The sequence below is a fragment of the Platichthys flesus genome, chromosome 10, assembly GCF_949316205.1.
Source record: "Platichthys flesus chromosome 10, fPlaFle2.1, whole genome shotgun sequence".
Classification (NCBI taxonomy): Eukaryota; Metazoa; Chordata; class Actinopteri; order Pleuronectiformes; family Pleuronectidae; genus Platichthys; species Platichthys flesus.
This window is the reverse complement of record NC_084954.1, coordinates 7855540-7872180: the sequence shown is the minus strand read 5'-3', so window position 1 is coordinate 7872180 and position 16641 is coordinate 7855540. Positions and strand designations below refer to the sequence as shown.

General features: G+C 42.0%; 1 protein-coding gene across 2 annotated transcripts in view; it reads left to right on the top strand.

Moving 5' to 3' along the window:
• Positions 1-15986, top strand: part of zgc:110158 (uncharacterized protein LOC553590 homolog) — a 38013-nt gene extending 22027 nt beyond the window's left edge. The window contains exons 5-18 of one of the 2 annotated variants that reach the window (XM_062397757.1): positions 3810-3899; positions 7071-7154; positions 8326-8385; positions 8501-8567; positions 9126-9190; positions 9614-9675; positions 9792-9837; positions 10115-10150; positions 10261-10315; positions 10486-10556; positions 10775-10853; positions 10940-10968; positions 11084-11185; positions 12840-15986. In XM_062397757.1, coding sequence (XP_062253741.1) covers positions 3810-3899; positions 7071-7154; positions 8326-8385; positions 8501-8567; positions 9126-9190; positions 9614-9675; positions 9792-9837; positions 10115-10150; positions 10261-10315; positions 10486-10556; positions 10775-10853; positions 10940-10968; positions 11084-11185; positions 12840-12869 — 876 coding nt within the window. In that variant the 3' untranslated portion in view covers positions 12870-15986. The remainder of the gene's footprint in view (positions 1-3809; positions 3900-7070; positions 7155-8325; positions 8386-8500; positions 8568-9125; positions 9191-9613; positions 9676-9791; positions 9838-10114; positions 10151-10260; positions 10316-10485; positions 10557-10774; positions 10854-10939; positions 10969-11083; positions 11186-12839) is intronic. The other variant, XM_062397758.1, reaches the window with a different exon arrangement.
• Positions 15987-16641: the final 655 nt, after the last annotated feature.

Genomic DNA, 16641 nt, shown 5'->3' with positions numbered 1-16641 from the left:
CGCATGTTAGTGTTTATTATTGATAGCCAGGTAACATCAAAACTTTCCTATCGTAATTTTCTATGCAGATGTAGCTGTGGGATGGCGTGTTCGAAGAAGGCCATTAAAATATACTTTACAGTTTAAACCGTGTAAATATTCCCAGACATTTGAAAATGTGTCCCGTGGGTTTTGTTGAACTTTCAGCCAGCCTCAATGAAAGAAAGGTATTCTTCTCCTCTCTGTTGCATGTCAGGCATTAAAGGCCTTTCAAGTCGTGCTGCCACCCAGCGCTTCCCTCGCAGCGCGTGCACTCCTTCATTAACAGACTTTTCCATACGTTCAGCCCCAGAATGAATAATTCAACTCCATTACAAAAACTCCATGTTCATTATATCAACTAATTAGTGCAGCATTAACGTCTGCTCTCCACTGTGCCGTCTTATTGAACTGGTTTCTTTTTGCATAAAGGTGCACTCTTTTTGTTTTGTGTGTTCGCAGTCTCAGTTTACCCGCAACAGTGTCAACAAAACAAATTCCTGCAGACTTACTTTCTAGGCGAATCAAGTTATTCTGATTCAAGGAGGCAGCCTCGTCGCAAAGGTTTTTTTTTTCCCGACAGCCTCATACTTCTGAGCCCCGGGAGTTGAAATTGAAAGGTAGATATCGGCAGAACTGTGGGTGCTGCTACAGAAACTGAAAAAGCACTGTTGGATCCTTTTGTATTTCCCCAGGCCAGATGGTTTTAATAAAGAGCGACTGCATACTAAATCTACCTTACGCCTTGCTGGTGGCTACTGCGCCTCTCTGTGTGCTTTTAGTTTGCATTCGGTTTCAGTCTTCTGAGGATTCACAAGCATATCGTTGGTCATTAATAGTGTCGAACAATAATGTGACCAAGTGATTGATATTGAACAGAATCTCTCTCCTTGTACGTTATCTTCTTTTGTTTTTTGTCTCTTCCATCGCCTTTTTTCCCTCCTCTGCCTCACTCTCACATCTTCTAACTCACTCTTTCCTCTCTCGCTCATGTGCCTTCTCTCTCTCTTTCCTCTTTCCTCTCTCTCTCTCTGTTTCTCACTCTCCTGCATCTTCTTATCCTCTCTCTCTCTCTCTCTCTCTCTCTCTCTCTCTCTCTCTCTCTCTCTCTCTCTCTCTCTCTCTCTCTCTCTCTCTCTCTCTCTCTCTCTCTCTCTCTCTCTCTCTCTCTCTCTCTCTCTCTCTCTCTCTCTCTCTCTCTCTCTCTCTCTCTCTCTCTCTCTCTCTCTCTCTCTCTCTCTCTCTCTCTCTCTCTCTCTCTCTCTCTCTCTCTCTCTCTCTCTCTCTCTCTCTCTCTCTGCACTCCTGGAGCGGGGGATGCCAGGGGGACAGAGTGCAGATAGGACCTGTCTCCATAGCAACAGCTTCTGCAAGCTGCTGACACCCTACTGGGGGGAGGCTGAGAGGAGGAGAGGTTGCGATGGGGAGGAATAGTACAGGGGTTGGGGCACAGGGAAGGTGTGTGCGCGTGTCTGTGTGCGTACATGTTTGCGGTAGTGTGTGTGCACCAGTGCTGGGAAAAATAAGTGAGGAGGGTCACGGAGAGGAGAGAAGATGGAGAGGAAAGTGTGCAGAAGAAGAGAGTGAGGGAGATGGATGGGAGGGAGGGAGGATGGAGAAGGAGAGAAAGAGGCAGCCGACCCTGCTCCTTCCCCAGGGACTCAGTGGCCTGCTCATGTTCACTAGCAGAATTAGCATAAAGATGGGGGAGGTGTATGTGTGTGCGTGTGTCATTGTGTAAGTGTGTGATTTTTTTTTTTTTTTTGTACTTCCTTTTTTTTCTAGTTTTCATGTGTGTCCGTTCGTCAGGAGAAAAAGGGCACCGAGTATATTTGTGTACATGCGTGTAATTGGGAGTCTGCGTTGTTGTCCAAGCATACAGTGTGTCTCACATAGCTGTAGTGTGTTTGTTTGGTGTGTGTGTGTGTGCGCGCTGGTGAAACACTGGATGCGTGATTGTGTGTGTGTGTGTGTTTGAGAGGCCAACTCTCTCCCCTGGGTCTTAAACCCCCTCTCTGTTCTGGTCCTGCAGCCTGTGGTTCTCCACTGTCTGCCTCTCTGTACTGAAGGCCTGCACTTTATGAGCCTGTGATGCAACTCTTAGTGTGTCTGTGTGCTTGTGTGTGTGTGTGTGTGCTTATGTTTGCCCGTTCTTGTGCTTGCGTGCATATGTGTGTGTTTGTTCTGCCGTGCTTATGTAAGCGCTCAGAACATGCGTCTCTGTCTATGTGTGTTGACAAGAATACAGTTATATCATATTTAACTCCCGGGCTGAACGGGCCGAACATCCCCCCCCCCTATCCTACGTTCTGCTTTTATTCTTTTATATGGTTTGACTGACGTAGAGGAGATTGGAATCAGTAGTGTTGTTGTTGCATGTGGCAATATGATGTAGTCAAGCAGCAGCTCTCAATCAGGTTTAACTTGTTTTGTTGCTTCTAAGCATTTTTGGCTCGCCAGCCTCTTAACAAAATCTAATACTTCTTCATTTTGGAATTTGCATATACTTTGTGCAAAGTTAATATTTTATGATCTAATAGTGCTGCTAACAGTGCTGTTGCACATTATGAATTCATGGTCAAATATATTTCTCATAAGATTTAGGATGTTCTTTTTTAAGACATAATATGAAACATTTTGTTTTGTTTCCTTGAATGAATTAGAGAGTAATTGGTTAGTTATAGTTCTGCAAAAGTGAAGAAATACACTTCCCAGACAGAACTATTATCTTGAGTCATTATTTCCTCCTTTGCTTTGTTAAAACAGCTTCTAATAATTAAGATAATAGATGACATATTAGCTGATGACGTCTTATATTTATCAGTAATGTAAATACTTCAATACAAAATTTAAAGATGTTTAATTGCATTGACTAGCACATTGATCTGAGTCATTCTACCACCAGTAAAATCAATGTTGAGTGGTTTCTGGATTTTACTCAAGAAATAGATAGAAAATGTGTTTTTCTCAAGAGAGAGTTGTAATCATGTAATATCTAAAACACTTAATCTTGTTAAACTGGTACATTAAACAAAATCCTTTAAACTTTGATATTAAGAAATGGACCAGTCATGGGCAAAGTTTTAATGCAAGGTAGAAATATCTTAGAAAAATGTCCCTGTGTGATAAATCACTGTGCAGATATGGTCTTTTGTATTGAAGTGAGTAGCTGGTTGTTGGGAGACACAATGTGACACACTCACTATATTTCATTTTGATCCAACATGTATGTAGAACGTTGGAAATATTGATGTCGTATAAAGGTTAAACTAAGATTACCAAATAATTCAACGGTAACCGCACTGATGTAAAATAAAATGTATAAATGCACATGAATAATAATCCTATCAATCATTAGCAGTACACAGTGTGGACTAGCTGAGCTGTGACCTCAGCTCTGCATGTGTGTCTATGTGACAGCACACGTCTCAGGACAGACACACTCTGATTTATCTGCAGTTTTTGGAGAGAGAAACATCTGAGTAATATTTTGTTGCTATTCCTTCTTTAATCCTTCCTCTTCACTCGTCCACAGAACGGGAACTTGTGGGCAATGTCGTTCTCTCTTTTCCACAGAGATGAGGGCACAGTTTAGAGGTTATAATCGAAGACTCTTTCCTGAATTAACCATTAAAGTATAGATGCAGGGGGGGGGGCGGCTCTGTGATTGCAGGTGCAGACACTGCCCCCTATAGTAATTTGGTGGCAAGTGCATCATGTATGTAGATAGGACTGTAGAGCAGTCACATACACAAATCACCACATTTAATCTTGTCATTTTGTACTTTCAGAGCGCAGCGGCAGCGCCGAGCCCAGTGATGGGCAACATGCCCCCCAACGACTCCATGCCAGGTGGCCCCATGCCCCCAGGCTTCTTCCAGGTATGACCCGATCCCCCCCACCCTCTGTCACTGACCTGCTCACCTCAAATTCAGGTCCACTTGACTGTGGTTAACATGAGAAGGAGATCCACATCTTGCACAGTTCTTCCTGCACATGTTTCAATGTTGAATAGAAATAAGACTAACAAATAGTGCTTATATCAGAGGGCCAGGATTACTGAACAATAAGTTATTTAATAATTTTAAATAAACTTTCTAAATTAGAAATTTATCTGAAAACAAATTAAATCACCAGGATGTGGTTTTCCCAGGATTCCACAACTGTATTCAATGATTGTTAATCCTGATAAAACAAGTTTGTTGCTCATAATTATATCTTACATTTTACATTGGACATCAAATTCTTATTGGCGGCTTTTTATGTTATCTTAATTCTACATATGACACAGTTACAGGTTGGGTGCAGCTCTCCCACATATATTTCCTTCAATCCCCACATTTGTCCAAACAGTGTTTATTCCACTCCTGACACTTGCACTCACCACAGTCTCCGACGCTCACACTCGTCTCATCGTGGCTCTGCTCATCCTTCGCTGCCGCTCAACCGATTCATGATACAAACCATCACATACTCATCCTCTCTCCACCCCTTCAACTCCATCCACGTCTCTGTCTCTGACCTGTCCTGGCTCTGGTTTTTGTGCGTGTAATGGCTGTCTGAAGAGTGGAAACACAGCATCACAAACACACACACACAGATATTATACAAACACATGCAGGCGAATGAACGTGCACACACTCACAAACACGCACACGTTCATCGTGAGGCAGCGGTGTGATGGACAGCTATGGCATTTGGCAGGAGGCATGATAAGGTGGTGGAGTAGAGTAGAAGAGAAAAAAAGCAAGTGACAAGATAGAGAGAGAGGGAAGGGTATGGAGAGATGAAGAGGAGTAGAAGAAAGAGAGGAGGAGGAGGGGCAATGTTGAAGATCAGTGCCACACACTGATTGTGGCCCAGTGTTGGTTTGTGTGGCTACCGGCCACTCGCATTGTTTGTTGAGAGTGAGGCAATGTGCTGAGAGGGTGGAGGTGCTGGTGGGGGTACGAGTGACAGTACCACTGTCAATAAGCAAGGGGAAGGGTGGGGTGGGGAGGGGAGAGGGAGAGGGTGAGGAGAGACGCATGGAAGAGCTATTTATAACATTGGTGCGGGAGTGAGATTGGGCGAGTGTTTGAGTGTGCATGTGTTCTTGTGCGCATGTGTCACTGTGTGTGTGTGCACGAGCATGTGTGTGTGTGTTGTCTTCAAGGGACCTTAGAGTCAAAGCTCCGGTTGTTTTCTGCAGATGTGGCTCCTGCTCGTAGTCGGAGCTGATGTTAGCTCCTGAAACCTGAACGATGCCTAAACGATAGGTTTCTCATCAAAATACACACAACTCTTCAGTAAAATGTTATAAAACAACCTAACTGTTAAAAAACTGAACCACATTTAAATAATAATAGTCTAAAATTAGCAAGAATTGAATCAGATACCATTTGAGCAACGATCTCTAGGTTCTACGAGTAATCAAGTCATCTAGATTCAACATCAACTAGAGGATTGACGAAGGTTTTAATAATTTTTGTAAGGCAAAATGCATCTATTCTATCTTATGGCAATAACCTAAAACTCTGTAACTGATTTAATCATATAAAAAATGTCTAAATGCCTCCCCTTCAGATTGCCACTACACTATTTTCTGACATTTATTAGCAAAACTGTTAATTGAGGAAACTATCAGTCGAGGAATCCATAATGAAAATTGATATCAGTTGCCATTAAGGCTGAGCAATAACAATAATTATTGCTATATTTTTTTCCACCCCAATATTGATATAACAAGGGTTCAATATATATTAAAGAGGTCTAACTTATTATTGATGGACCTCAAAATTGTGTTGGTCAGTCTCGGCTCCTAAAGAAGATTTTAAAACCATGACCTTCACTCAGGAGCATAAATCAGTCATTAAACTTCAAAGAAATAATAAAGGGATATTTATCGTGATCGTTTTTGACTGATATTTTGCTGATCTTCCAGCCTTAGTTGATGCACTGTAAAGAATTTGTAAACAATATTCAGAAAACCGGATGTTTGATTCCCTGTTTCATTGCAGGAAAGTCAATTTATTTCAATCCGAGCGCCACATATATTGTTCGATGTGCAAATGAGTTTGTGCTTCTTCACATCTTCTGCAAATACTCTGACTCTTAGACTTTTTAGATTTATTAGGGTTATTTAACTTTTACGCCTGTAATGGCTCAACACAGGTGTTATCTATTACAGCCTGTTGAGGTAAATGGAGAAAATTCAGGATAATTCGTAGCTTCAGACCTTCAGACATCTCTGCTGGCTGCACATTGGTGCACGTGCCCCCACACTCACTGAGGTAATCCACATGTGTTGTGTTTGTTCGCGTGTCAGGACGCCTGGGAGGGATATGTGGAAATTTCCATTTGCTGTTTTGTTAATTGGCCAGATTTTTATTTTCTTCTGATTGCTGGGAAATTGAGGAGTGGGTTGGGGGGGGGGTGAAGACGCTGATGGTGGTAGAGTAGAAGAGGGGCCGTGGCATAATGAGTTATTTATTAGGGGTCGTTAACCTCCCTTTCTTGTTGTTAAATGTCAGCGGTGTGTGGACGAGCTGGGGGGTTGTTCTCTTTGTGGACGGTGTCGCGCTGAAGTAGATTTGCATTTATGAGGAAATACAACTTAAATGTATTTTCTTTATTTCCACCATCTTTCCTCTGATTTGAAGTTGCCTCGAGTGCCTGTCCTGCCGCGGGAATCCTTTGGCAACACTGCCCCCATGTGGATAAAACGGAAGAACTACATGTAATCCTCTGACCTGAGGGGTCCTGAGAATTGTCTCTTCCGCCCACACATGTCAAGCCCATCCCGCAAAATTATTGTTATGCTTAACTGAAATTTTTTAAATCCCGTTTCGACCTAATTGTTTCCCATTGGCTTTAATTCTGTGTTTTGAAGGATAACTTGACAAATTTCCCCCAAAATGTTCAGCTGTCCCCCCCCTTCTCCCACTCACTCCCCCCTTCTCCTCGTCCTTCTCTCTCTTTAATAACTTTTGATCGGGCAATTCCCCTTCAGGTGTAATATGCCCTCCTGGCCCCTCCCCTCCCCTCTCTGACATCGCTCTTCTTTCTTAAAGGGACCACCCGGCTCTCAGCAGTCCCCCCACGCACAGCCCCCCCCACACAACCCCAGCAACCCCATGATGGGACCCCATGGCCAGGTAAGACACGAACACTTTCTCTCAAACACCCCTGTCTCTTTCATTCCCCCCAAACCCCCCTCCACACACTCACCTCCCAGTCGCCCACACACAAGCTCTTTCTCTCTCCATTCACCGCTCACACACGTTCTTCTTCTTATTTTTCGTCTTCTTCTCCTCCTCCTACCCTGGAGCCCTGTTAGTTCTAGTTTTGTTCTGGCTAATTCCCTGTGGATGTCGGCCCCTCCAGTTGCCAGCTCCGTTATGAAAGCGGAGCATCCAGAGGTAGCAGGGCCTGCTCCTCTTCAAGGCCCAGAATCGGTTGTCCCTATGTGGGATGAATAATTCACTCCGTGCCCCTCCCCCAGAGCAGCTTGCATGTGTGTGGCAAGGGGGTTGCACACTTTTTTGCTCCTCTACTCTTAACACACAAGCACAATCGCACACGGCTCCCTCCCCTCTGCTTACTTCTTCTAGCACCTTATAAATAAAACAGGGGACAGGCTGTGTGGACACGTAACATATACAGACAAAAACACATGGGCACACACATACAGTACTGTCTGGGTTTTGGGTTCCTCCACTTGTCTATGTGATAACCGCATTTTCAGTGAACTCTCCATTAAAAGGGAACTTTCGTCCACGTCAGCGTCTGTTTCAAGACTTATTCAGGAGAGTAGCTACTGATGCCACCGTGGAGAAGAAGCCGGGGTTTTGGCAGCGCAGAGCTTCATTTTTGTGGTTTCTGGTTTCTGTCGTGTGTGCGAGAGAGTGCAGACATGCTTCCTCTAAGGTTTTTGACCGGTGTTGTCGGAGTGAGGTGTCTCTAACTACACCGGGCCGACCACAAGCCGAATCAGCTTACACCGCAGTGACAGCAGACACACACATACTTATACACACACGCTGACCAACACAAATCCATGCTGTGGGAGTATAAAGAGAAAACAGATTCTGGCTCAGGTATATTTTCTCATGTTTTCAGGCTGATGTGTTGAATTTGATCTTTCAATGTCATCCTCCATCCTCCAGCCACGCCGTGTTCATGTGTTTGTCCTCAGTGCTGCCCTCCTGTTCGAGTGCTCATGGATTTATCAATAATGAAAATGTCGTTTTCTCTCTGTCTTTCTTTTCCCCCTCCCTCAACTGCCTTTATTTCCCCCTTTCCTCCATTTCTCATTTCTCTTTCCAGCCTTTCATGTCACCACGGTATCCAGGTGGACCGCGTCCCGCACTCCGAATGCCAAATCAGGTACTGAGCTGGATTGTGACTTGGTTGACGCACTTTTTTGCGGAGTTTTGACAACCCTGAAAGTCGTAGTTAACACGTTTGTAGCAGAATGTTAATTATCTTTTTTTTTTCTCAGCCTCCTGGGGGAATCCCTGGATCTCAGCCACTCCTGCCAAACAGTTTGGACCCAACAAGACCGCAAGGTACGACTGGGGCTGATGTTATAGTCCCAGGCCTGAGTTAGGACGCCCCAAATGTAATATAGTTGTTTTGTGTAGTAAAAACAATGTTTGTTACTTGCTCTGTTAGGACTGTAAGAAGTATTTTAATTATTGATCCTTCTATCGAGTAATCTAAAATATATATTTTGAATAAATAAATTCTAACACTTGGCAAATAGATGGAATAGTATTTCACATTAAGTGAATATTCTATTACCAAAATCATTCTAAGTGTGATATTAATGAACTTTATTTGTACACTCCAGTCATAAACTCTGGGTTGTGGGTTTATTAGACAGTTACTGGACTGAATACTTGAATGCTGTATGTGTGTGTGAGACCCAGGAAGGGCTCTGCGGTGATATTAGCTGCTGAAGCCAGAGGGTTACAACTAATGAGATTAGGAGTATTGTCTGTGGCTCGTCTTAATTCTTGACTCTGAGAGACTAGACATATGTGTATTTAGAGAGGCACAGGAGTGTGTGTGTGTATGTGACTGTCGCAGTGTGTGTTTGACTCTTTCTCGTCTGTTCTTCTTAGGACATCCTAACATGGGTGGACCAATGAGAATGAACCCCCCTCGAGGAATGGCAATGGGTCCACAGGTATGATGACACACACACACGTTTTAACATCAATTAGAATGCGATAAAACACGTCATTGTCATTCAGCAGACACATTTACGTCTCTCTTAAGAGTGTTTCAACTATATAACAATTAATTATATGGGTGTAACAATATAATCATTCTACATTACAAGTTCTAATATTATAACTAAACTGCCATCAAATAAAACACATTCATATATTCTATATATTAGTAATATATATATATAATGTCTTTTTATTTCACTACAACAAATCAAACTTGGTCTTAGTTTGATTTTATGTTATTTGCAGCTGCTGTTAGCAGATACAATGTGTTTTAGGGATAAAGTAACCCAAACTTAAGAAAATAGGAACCTTTTTAGAACAGTTCCAGCAGTCTTCCCATCTCCTTACAGTGTTTCTCATGTCTTGTCTTACAGAACTATGGAGGCATGAGGCCTCCTCCCAACTCTATGGGTGGTCCCATGCCAGGAATGAACATGTACGTTCCAAATTCCAATTAAACTATTTTTTTTAAGTATTTAAAAACAGTCCCTAATTTTTTTTCATTTCTCTTCAATTCCCTTCTCTTCCTTCTCCTTTCCTTTACCCCCTCAGGGGTCCCGGAGGAAGAGGACCTTGGCCAGGACCTAATGCAAACTCGGTGAGTCTGAATTCTGTTTTATAAAGCTGAACAAATTAAAGCTTTTTTCAACCATGTGGTAGAGGTTTTAATTTGTTGTGTTGTTACACAGAAATTAGAGGAAAGTTTCCTGTAAGATATTTAAAGGGATATTCAATAGACAAAAGTACAAACTCTTTGAAAACTTACAATTGAGTTAAAAAATGTAACTTTTTAAACATTTCCAGGACTGATACATGTTGCAGGTTTCGTGTCCTCTGACAGTCAGTTCTGATTTTCTCTTTCCTCTCCCCTGCAGATAGCGTACTCCTCCTCATCTCCAGGAAACTATGTGGTGAGTTTAAAATCCATCAAAACCAGTGTAGGATCATTTTTTGTTCTATTGTACTGATGAAGATGTTCTGATCAGAGTCATTCTGACATCCAACATTGATTGATTCACAGGGTCCTCCAGGAGGAGGGGGTCCGCCAGGAACTCCCATCATGCCCAGCCCAGGTGGTGCGTCACCAAACTATGTCCCCAGCACAAACACAAGACGTCCCTTCCATTTGTCTCCCCTGACTAACAAGCAATCCCCCCTCTCCCAACAAATCACTTTTAATTTTTCATGTAAACATTATACATCATCTTCCTCAAGTCAAGCAACTTTTTTTATTCTGATTTCTTAGACTCAACCAACTCCAGTGAAAATATCTATACAATGATGAATCCAATCGGACCAGGAGGCAACAGACCCAACGTGAGTCTTGCATGTGTTTGAAGTTTATATAACAAAAAATTACACAATTATTCCAGCTCAAATAAGATTTGAACCACGTCACCGGACTCAGTATGATTCAGCATTGGAGTAACATAATGCTGCCACACCCTGAAATTGAATCTGTAAAATAATTGAATTTACTTCATTCTGAGCTACAAAGTTCACAATCATTCACATCTTTCACGTCTTTTTCACAGTTCCCTATGGGACCTGGGCCTGACGGACCAATGGGCGCTATGGGAGCCATGGAGCCACACCACATGAACGGATCACTAGGTGGGTTTTAAAAACAGACTGACCTTTTATATCTCTGACAAATTTGAGCTGAAGCATTGAACAACTTCTATCCTCCTCGTTCTCAGGGTCTGGGGATATGGATGGGTTGCCAAAGGTGAGTAAAAATCTCGTAACTTTTCCTATTGGCTTAAATATTAAAGTATAATCATGACGTTTCAACGCTTGAATGTGCACTTATAAGTATTTTTTCCCATCGTCTCTCCCTCCAGAGCTCTCCTAATAACATGGGGGGCATGAACAACCCTCCTGGAACGCCGAGAGATGACGGCGAAATGGGCGGGAACTTCTTGAACCCATTCCAAAGCGAAAGTGTAAGTAGAGCGAGTGAATGGCATCTCACAACCCCTTAACAGTTATCCTTGACGCCCTGACATAAACCAGTGGAAGAATGCAAGCAGAGGCAAGCAGAGGGTTCACCTGAATTTGTCAGTATTAGTATTTTTCTGGTACAGTCTGTGTCTTGTCCCTGTTTTTAGTTTGGACACTGGTTAGTGGTGCAGATTACAATCGATAGGTTTTTTTGTCGTAGGCCCTCTAATCTTCCAACACAGCTTAACCTGACAAAGTAGAATAAGAAATACTAAATTCACATGTGGTTCCCATAAGTTCAAATAGAGAGTGTAGCAACTTGAAGCACTAGCAATCAGCTGGTAAGCACAGTAAAATAAAGAACCTGCTAGTTCTCCTGCACAGTTCCCACTAGCCACCTCGCATCAACACATTTTATTACTGTGATGATTACAACACATCACATTATTAGAGCTGATTTCATGTGCAGTCAGATCCACTCAGAACCAGAAACTCGTGGTGAAACAGCAAGAACCAGGTATCTCTTCATCCGGGTCACGTCTCTGACCTGTAGTTTTAAGTGCTACTTCTTGCTTAAACACAGACTTCATCCTGCCTGGGACACAGCACTGTAAATTAAAAATGCAAAACACAATCAGTCTAAACAGTCGTTAAAAACAGGGCTGTAACAAACATCTGATGTTCTGCTTGCATTACAGCCGCTTACTTCTCACTTAGGAATCATTCCGTGCCCTCTGTATCAGTGATGTGATTATGGTTGATGTACTCTTCAGTGGAAATACCCTTTTCTATTTAATTTACTAGTTACATCTATAGGGTATCTTAGAGTTAGGAGCACAGCAGGTGGAGGATGGTACTGCTCCCTTGCATTGTTTAATATTATGACTCTAACTCGTCCTGCAGAGCCACAGGGTGCTCAGGCTGGAATTATGTCTGAGCCCTAATACCTTGATTAAACTAATGAGCAGTAGGACTGGGTATCGTTTCAAATAGAGTCTGACCGATGTGGTATTTTTCAATAGATATATTGGCCAATGTAGCAAAAATTTGCCATGATTCCTAAGATGTCGCTTTTTAAACTCAAAGAAATATAACTGAGAGAAGAGATTTCATAGTTTAACATAAACTTAATTATAAAATAGCTATAAATGAAAAGAAAACCAAATATGAATTACTTGTATTAAGAAATAAGAACATGGATAAAATTATTTGAATTCGGTTAATTAATAATCCTCATATGTCTATGAAAGGTTCATATTGTCTGATATAATCCTCAGTCGAGCTCTAGTTTGACTGAGCTTCATTTCTTCCATTTCTTACTTTGAAAAATACCATGTGGTCAACAAGATTGTTTACTCAGGAAAAAAAGGATCAAAATAGGCCAAATTCTGTTTTAAATCAGTAAAGTTGAAGTTTAAGTTTTGTCCTTAAAAAAAATCCACAGGTCAGATACTCAGCTCTTCTCCTCTGTGATTGAATTATTGCATTATTGATCATTGGAGGCAGAGTGATTAGAGAACAGTTAAAACCAAAGTCTGTGCTTCCTCCAGCTTTGCAGGGGCTGGGGTTCAGCGCCCTCTGGTGTTTGAATGTTGTCAGTGACATATCCACTCATCTGTGCCCTCCTCCCCCTTCCCCCCCTCTCTCTCGTTTCAGTATTCACCCAACATGACGATGAGTGTGTGATTTTACTTTTTTTATTTTTTTTTTTGTATTTTTGTTTAATCCTCCCCAACCCCTTATTTTTTTTCTTCAATTCAATCCTTACGTCACATCGGATTGGACCACCTTCTCACACATACATATACATACACACACACACACACACACACACACACACACACACACACATACACATACACCCCCTTTGCCCCTTCCTCCCCTCCGTCAACACGGGATCCGCTATTCTCCCCTTCCCCCCCAACCTTCTCACTGGGGAACTCTCCGGCCACGCAGCCTTCCGGGACAGCCCTTGAGCATGCTGGGACTCTAATTAAGACGGGCCCCCCCGGAGCATGCAAGATGGCCGGCAGTCTGAACAGGAAGCAGTCGCAGAGCCACAGGAAGAGCCTGCTCTCTGACTCCGGCCCTGGCCTCCCTGGCTTCCTGTCAGGGTCTAGACAATGAGCGAGGGATGGAGGACGAGCGCAGAGAGAAAAGAGGGAGAGAGGAGACTGGACAGAACAGCTCTCCCCCCCAAGGACTCAGTCTCTTTGCAGCTGCCTGGAAGCTTCTCAACTACGACTTTTTTATCGTCTTTTTTTTTTTCTTCCTCCTCCCTTTGTTGTTGCTGTTCCCGACAGATTCAGTGGAGGGTCGGACTAAACAACCCTTTGCCCCACACAGCGTTCGCCCTGTGTGTGCTGTGGGCAGTGATGATCGGTGAACTCTTTATCCCCCCCACTCCTTTTTTTCCCCCAGTGTATGTATTGTATCTGTTATTTTTATTATTGTATTATTGTTATTAATGATATTGCTATGATCATTTTAAGGATTAGGTTCTAATTTCTGTTGTTTCTAAGGGCACATGATTATGATGAAGTCAGTACATGTACACACACAATCTGAACTTATTCGCGGTGTAACACTGCCCCCTGCAGGTGAGATTTGTATCCATCATGGTACTGATCGGGCCTGTTTTTTAAAAATGTTTTTCACAGGTTTCTTTAAAATCGCTAAATTGTGAACTTGTTCATTAACTCACACCAGAAGAAGTGGCTCCTCCTCTTTTCTTTTTTTTTATTTAGTAGCTTCCATGCAGTGAAATGCACAGCTCTATTTATTTATGTACTTAATTTGTCGTATAAAATCATTGTTACTTTTTCTTTCGAAGTGTTATCCCTGGTTTTTTGTTAACTGCAGAACTAGTAGCAACCGTGTAAATATGCAGATCCTCTCTTTATCTCCAGCTGACGCCACCAGCCCCGTCTCTCCGAGCCCTAAAGGTGCTGAGTCACAAGTGTCCACCTTCTGTTGTTGTTTTTTTTTTTTTTTAAATCCCACTCATGCTGCTTCGACTAACGCTGCCCACTTCGGTCACCGCTCACTCCGGTGTGAACGTACGCTGATCGTCTCTCTGCTGACTTGTAGTGAACACTCGGATTGTTTTTCGTTTGCTGATGAGTCCTGAACACACTGTGATGTATGTCTGTGCTTTTTTTGGGGGGGGGATTTGCGTTCACACACACACACATACAGTTGTGTAGCTTGCAGACGTTTTGTTGTCGTACATGCGGTGCTCCCCCTTTGCGGTCGCTCCTGGTGAAAGGACTTCTGGCATTTTGCCGGTCGGATCCTTGGGTGTTTAGTTTTTTTTTTTTAAAGCAGGCTGTAACGAGTGGTCTCCCTCCCTTCGCTCATCTCTCTCACCTTTCCAGCGGGCCAGCGTCCACCCAACCACCCACACTTCACCCCTCTCTAATTTCATTTGTACAACTCTTCATCTTTTTTTCAACTTTGGTTTCTTTTTGTAAATACTGTAAAATGCATTTTGATATCATTGACATGTTTTGATATTTCAGATCACAACTTAACAGTGGATCAGAAAAACTCGCTGATTCGGGGCAACTTGTGTGTATTTGTTCAGAGATGGTTGTGTCTTTTACTCAGAAATAATATGAATGATGAGAAACAGAAACTGGAGCTGCTATGGACTATTATGCTATTTCACCTCATCACAGACAGAAACCTGGGGCTTTACTGTGCGTCCGGGCTGTAGCGTCAGGGGGGGGGAGGGGTGTAGGAGGACGAGGCAGGACGCTTTTTGTAGTAGAGCGTGTGTGAACTCTTTGCTAACTTGCTGTCTCACACACGCACAAACACACACACACACACACACACACACACACGTAAACTCCCCTGCCTCTGTCATTTGGAAACCGGTTTCATTTGTGGCTGCAAAGAAAAACCACATCAGGGCATTTCTTTTTTCACCATTTGACAGAACAGAGAAAAAGAGGTAAATCTTTCGAAAATGAAACTTGTCCCTTCTTTACCTCCGACGCACTGCATCTCAGCTTTTACCCTTTGAACACAACCGGGCCGTACACACACATATACACACACACACACACACAGGACACTGGCTCTCAATCCAACACACCAGGGACCAGAGTACAGACTTTACTATGAAGGATTTTTTTTTTTTAATCTATTTAAAAATGGGCCGGGAGAAAGAGAAAAAAAAAAAACTATGGACAGATTTGTTTGCGAAGAAGAGGTAGTGGGAGCGGAACCAGCGGTTTCCTCCCCTGTACTTTTGAAATACTGTTGTATAAAATGCAGTCAAACTTCTCTATCTTTCTGTCCTGTAAGTAAAGCTGTCACAACGTTGATCATTTCTGTATTTCTATTGTGCTGATGTATAATACTGTAACATTCAGGGGGAGGGGGGGGTTACCAGAGGATGTTTTTGGGGTGCGGGAGTAAAAGATTTTTCTGTTCAGTTCCTCCCAATTTTTTTTTTTCTTTCCCTCTTGATGACAAAGCAGTATTGAATATGAGGCAGCCTGTCCTTGGGGAGTTGCTTTGTATCTCATGTTAGGGTAGTTTCAGATCCTAAATGTCTCGTGTAGTAAAATAAGAGGTTCCTTCTTCGTATGTTTCTTTATATTGTAAAGTTTCTTTAGATTAAAAAAATGTTGCTTATTGGAAAAAGGTGGGAAAACTGCATTGATAATAAATGTGTTTTTTTTTTTTTTGTTTTTTTTTGTTTTAAGTTTCATCAAGTTGTCAGTCGTTTTTGCCTGTGTCCCCCTTGTTGTAGATACATATTAAAAACAAATAAAATGACTTCACTCCTTTTGCCATGAACAGAAGAATTTTTTTCATCAGTGCATTTGTAGATTTATTTCCATAAGATCGGACTGTTTCTATTTTGTTCTATCGAAATTAGCAACAGATTTCTGGAAAGTATCTGAATTTCAAGAAAATTGGTTAATGCAGGATTTTCCAACTCATGCAAGACATGTTTTTGGGGTCAAAAGATAACTAGGAAGGGAAGTATTTATAAATTGTGTTAAATATTTTTCTGTTTTTATGCCGTTAAACTCTGGCATCAGTAACACGAGGAAACAGTTCGATGTGAAATTACATTTTATTGTACTAATTCTATGACAATTAAATATATCAAAGAAAGTGAACCCCATATCAAGCTTTTGTGTATGGCCTGAGAGAAGCATATATATATATCCCAAATCCTTCAGATTATACCTATACCTAGAGCTGCAAATAATAACTTCCATAAAATTAAATGACTGTTTATTGTCTTGATAAATTCTTTATTACAAACTCTTCATTTTGATCATCAAAAACATTCAATTTCTACATTCATCTATAAATTGATATGTCTCTATATGTTGTGGTATTATCCTGGTGCCTCCTGAAGCCAACGGATCTTTGGAGCTCCAGATCTAAAAGTAAGATTTATTGTAAGGGATGTTTAAAGTAAATTGTTCTT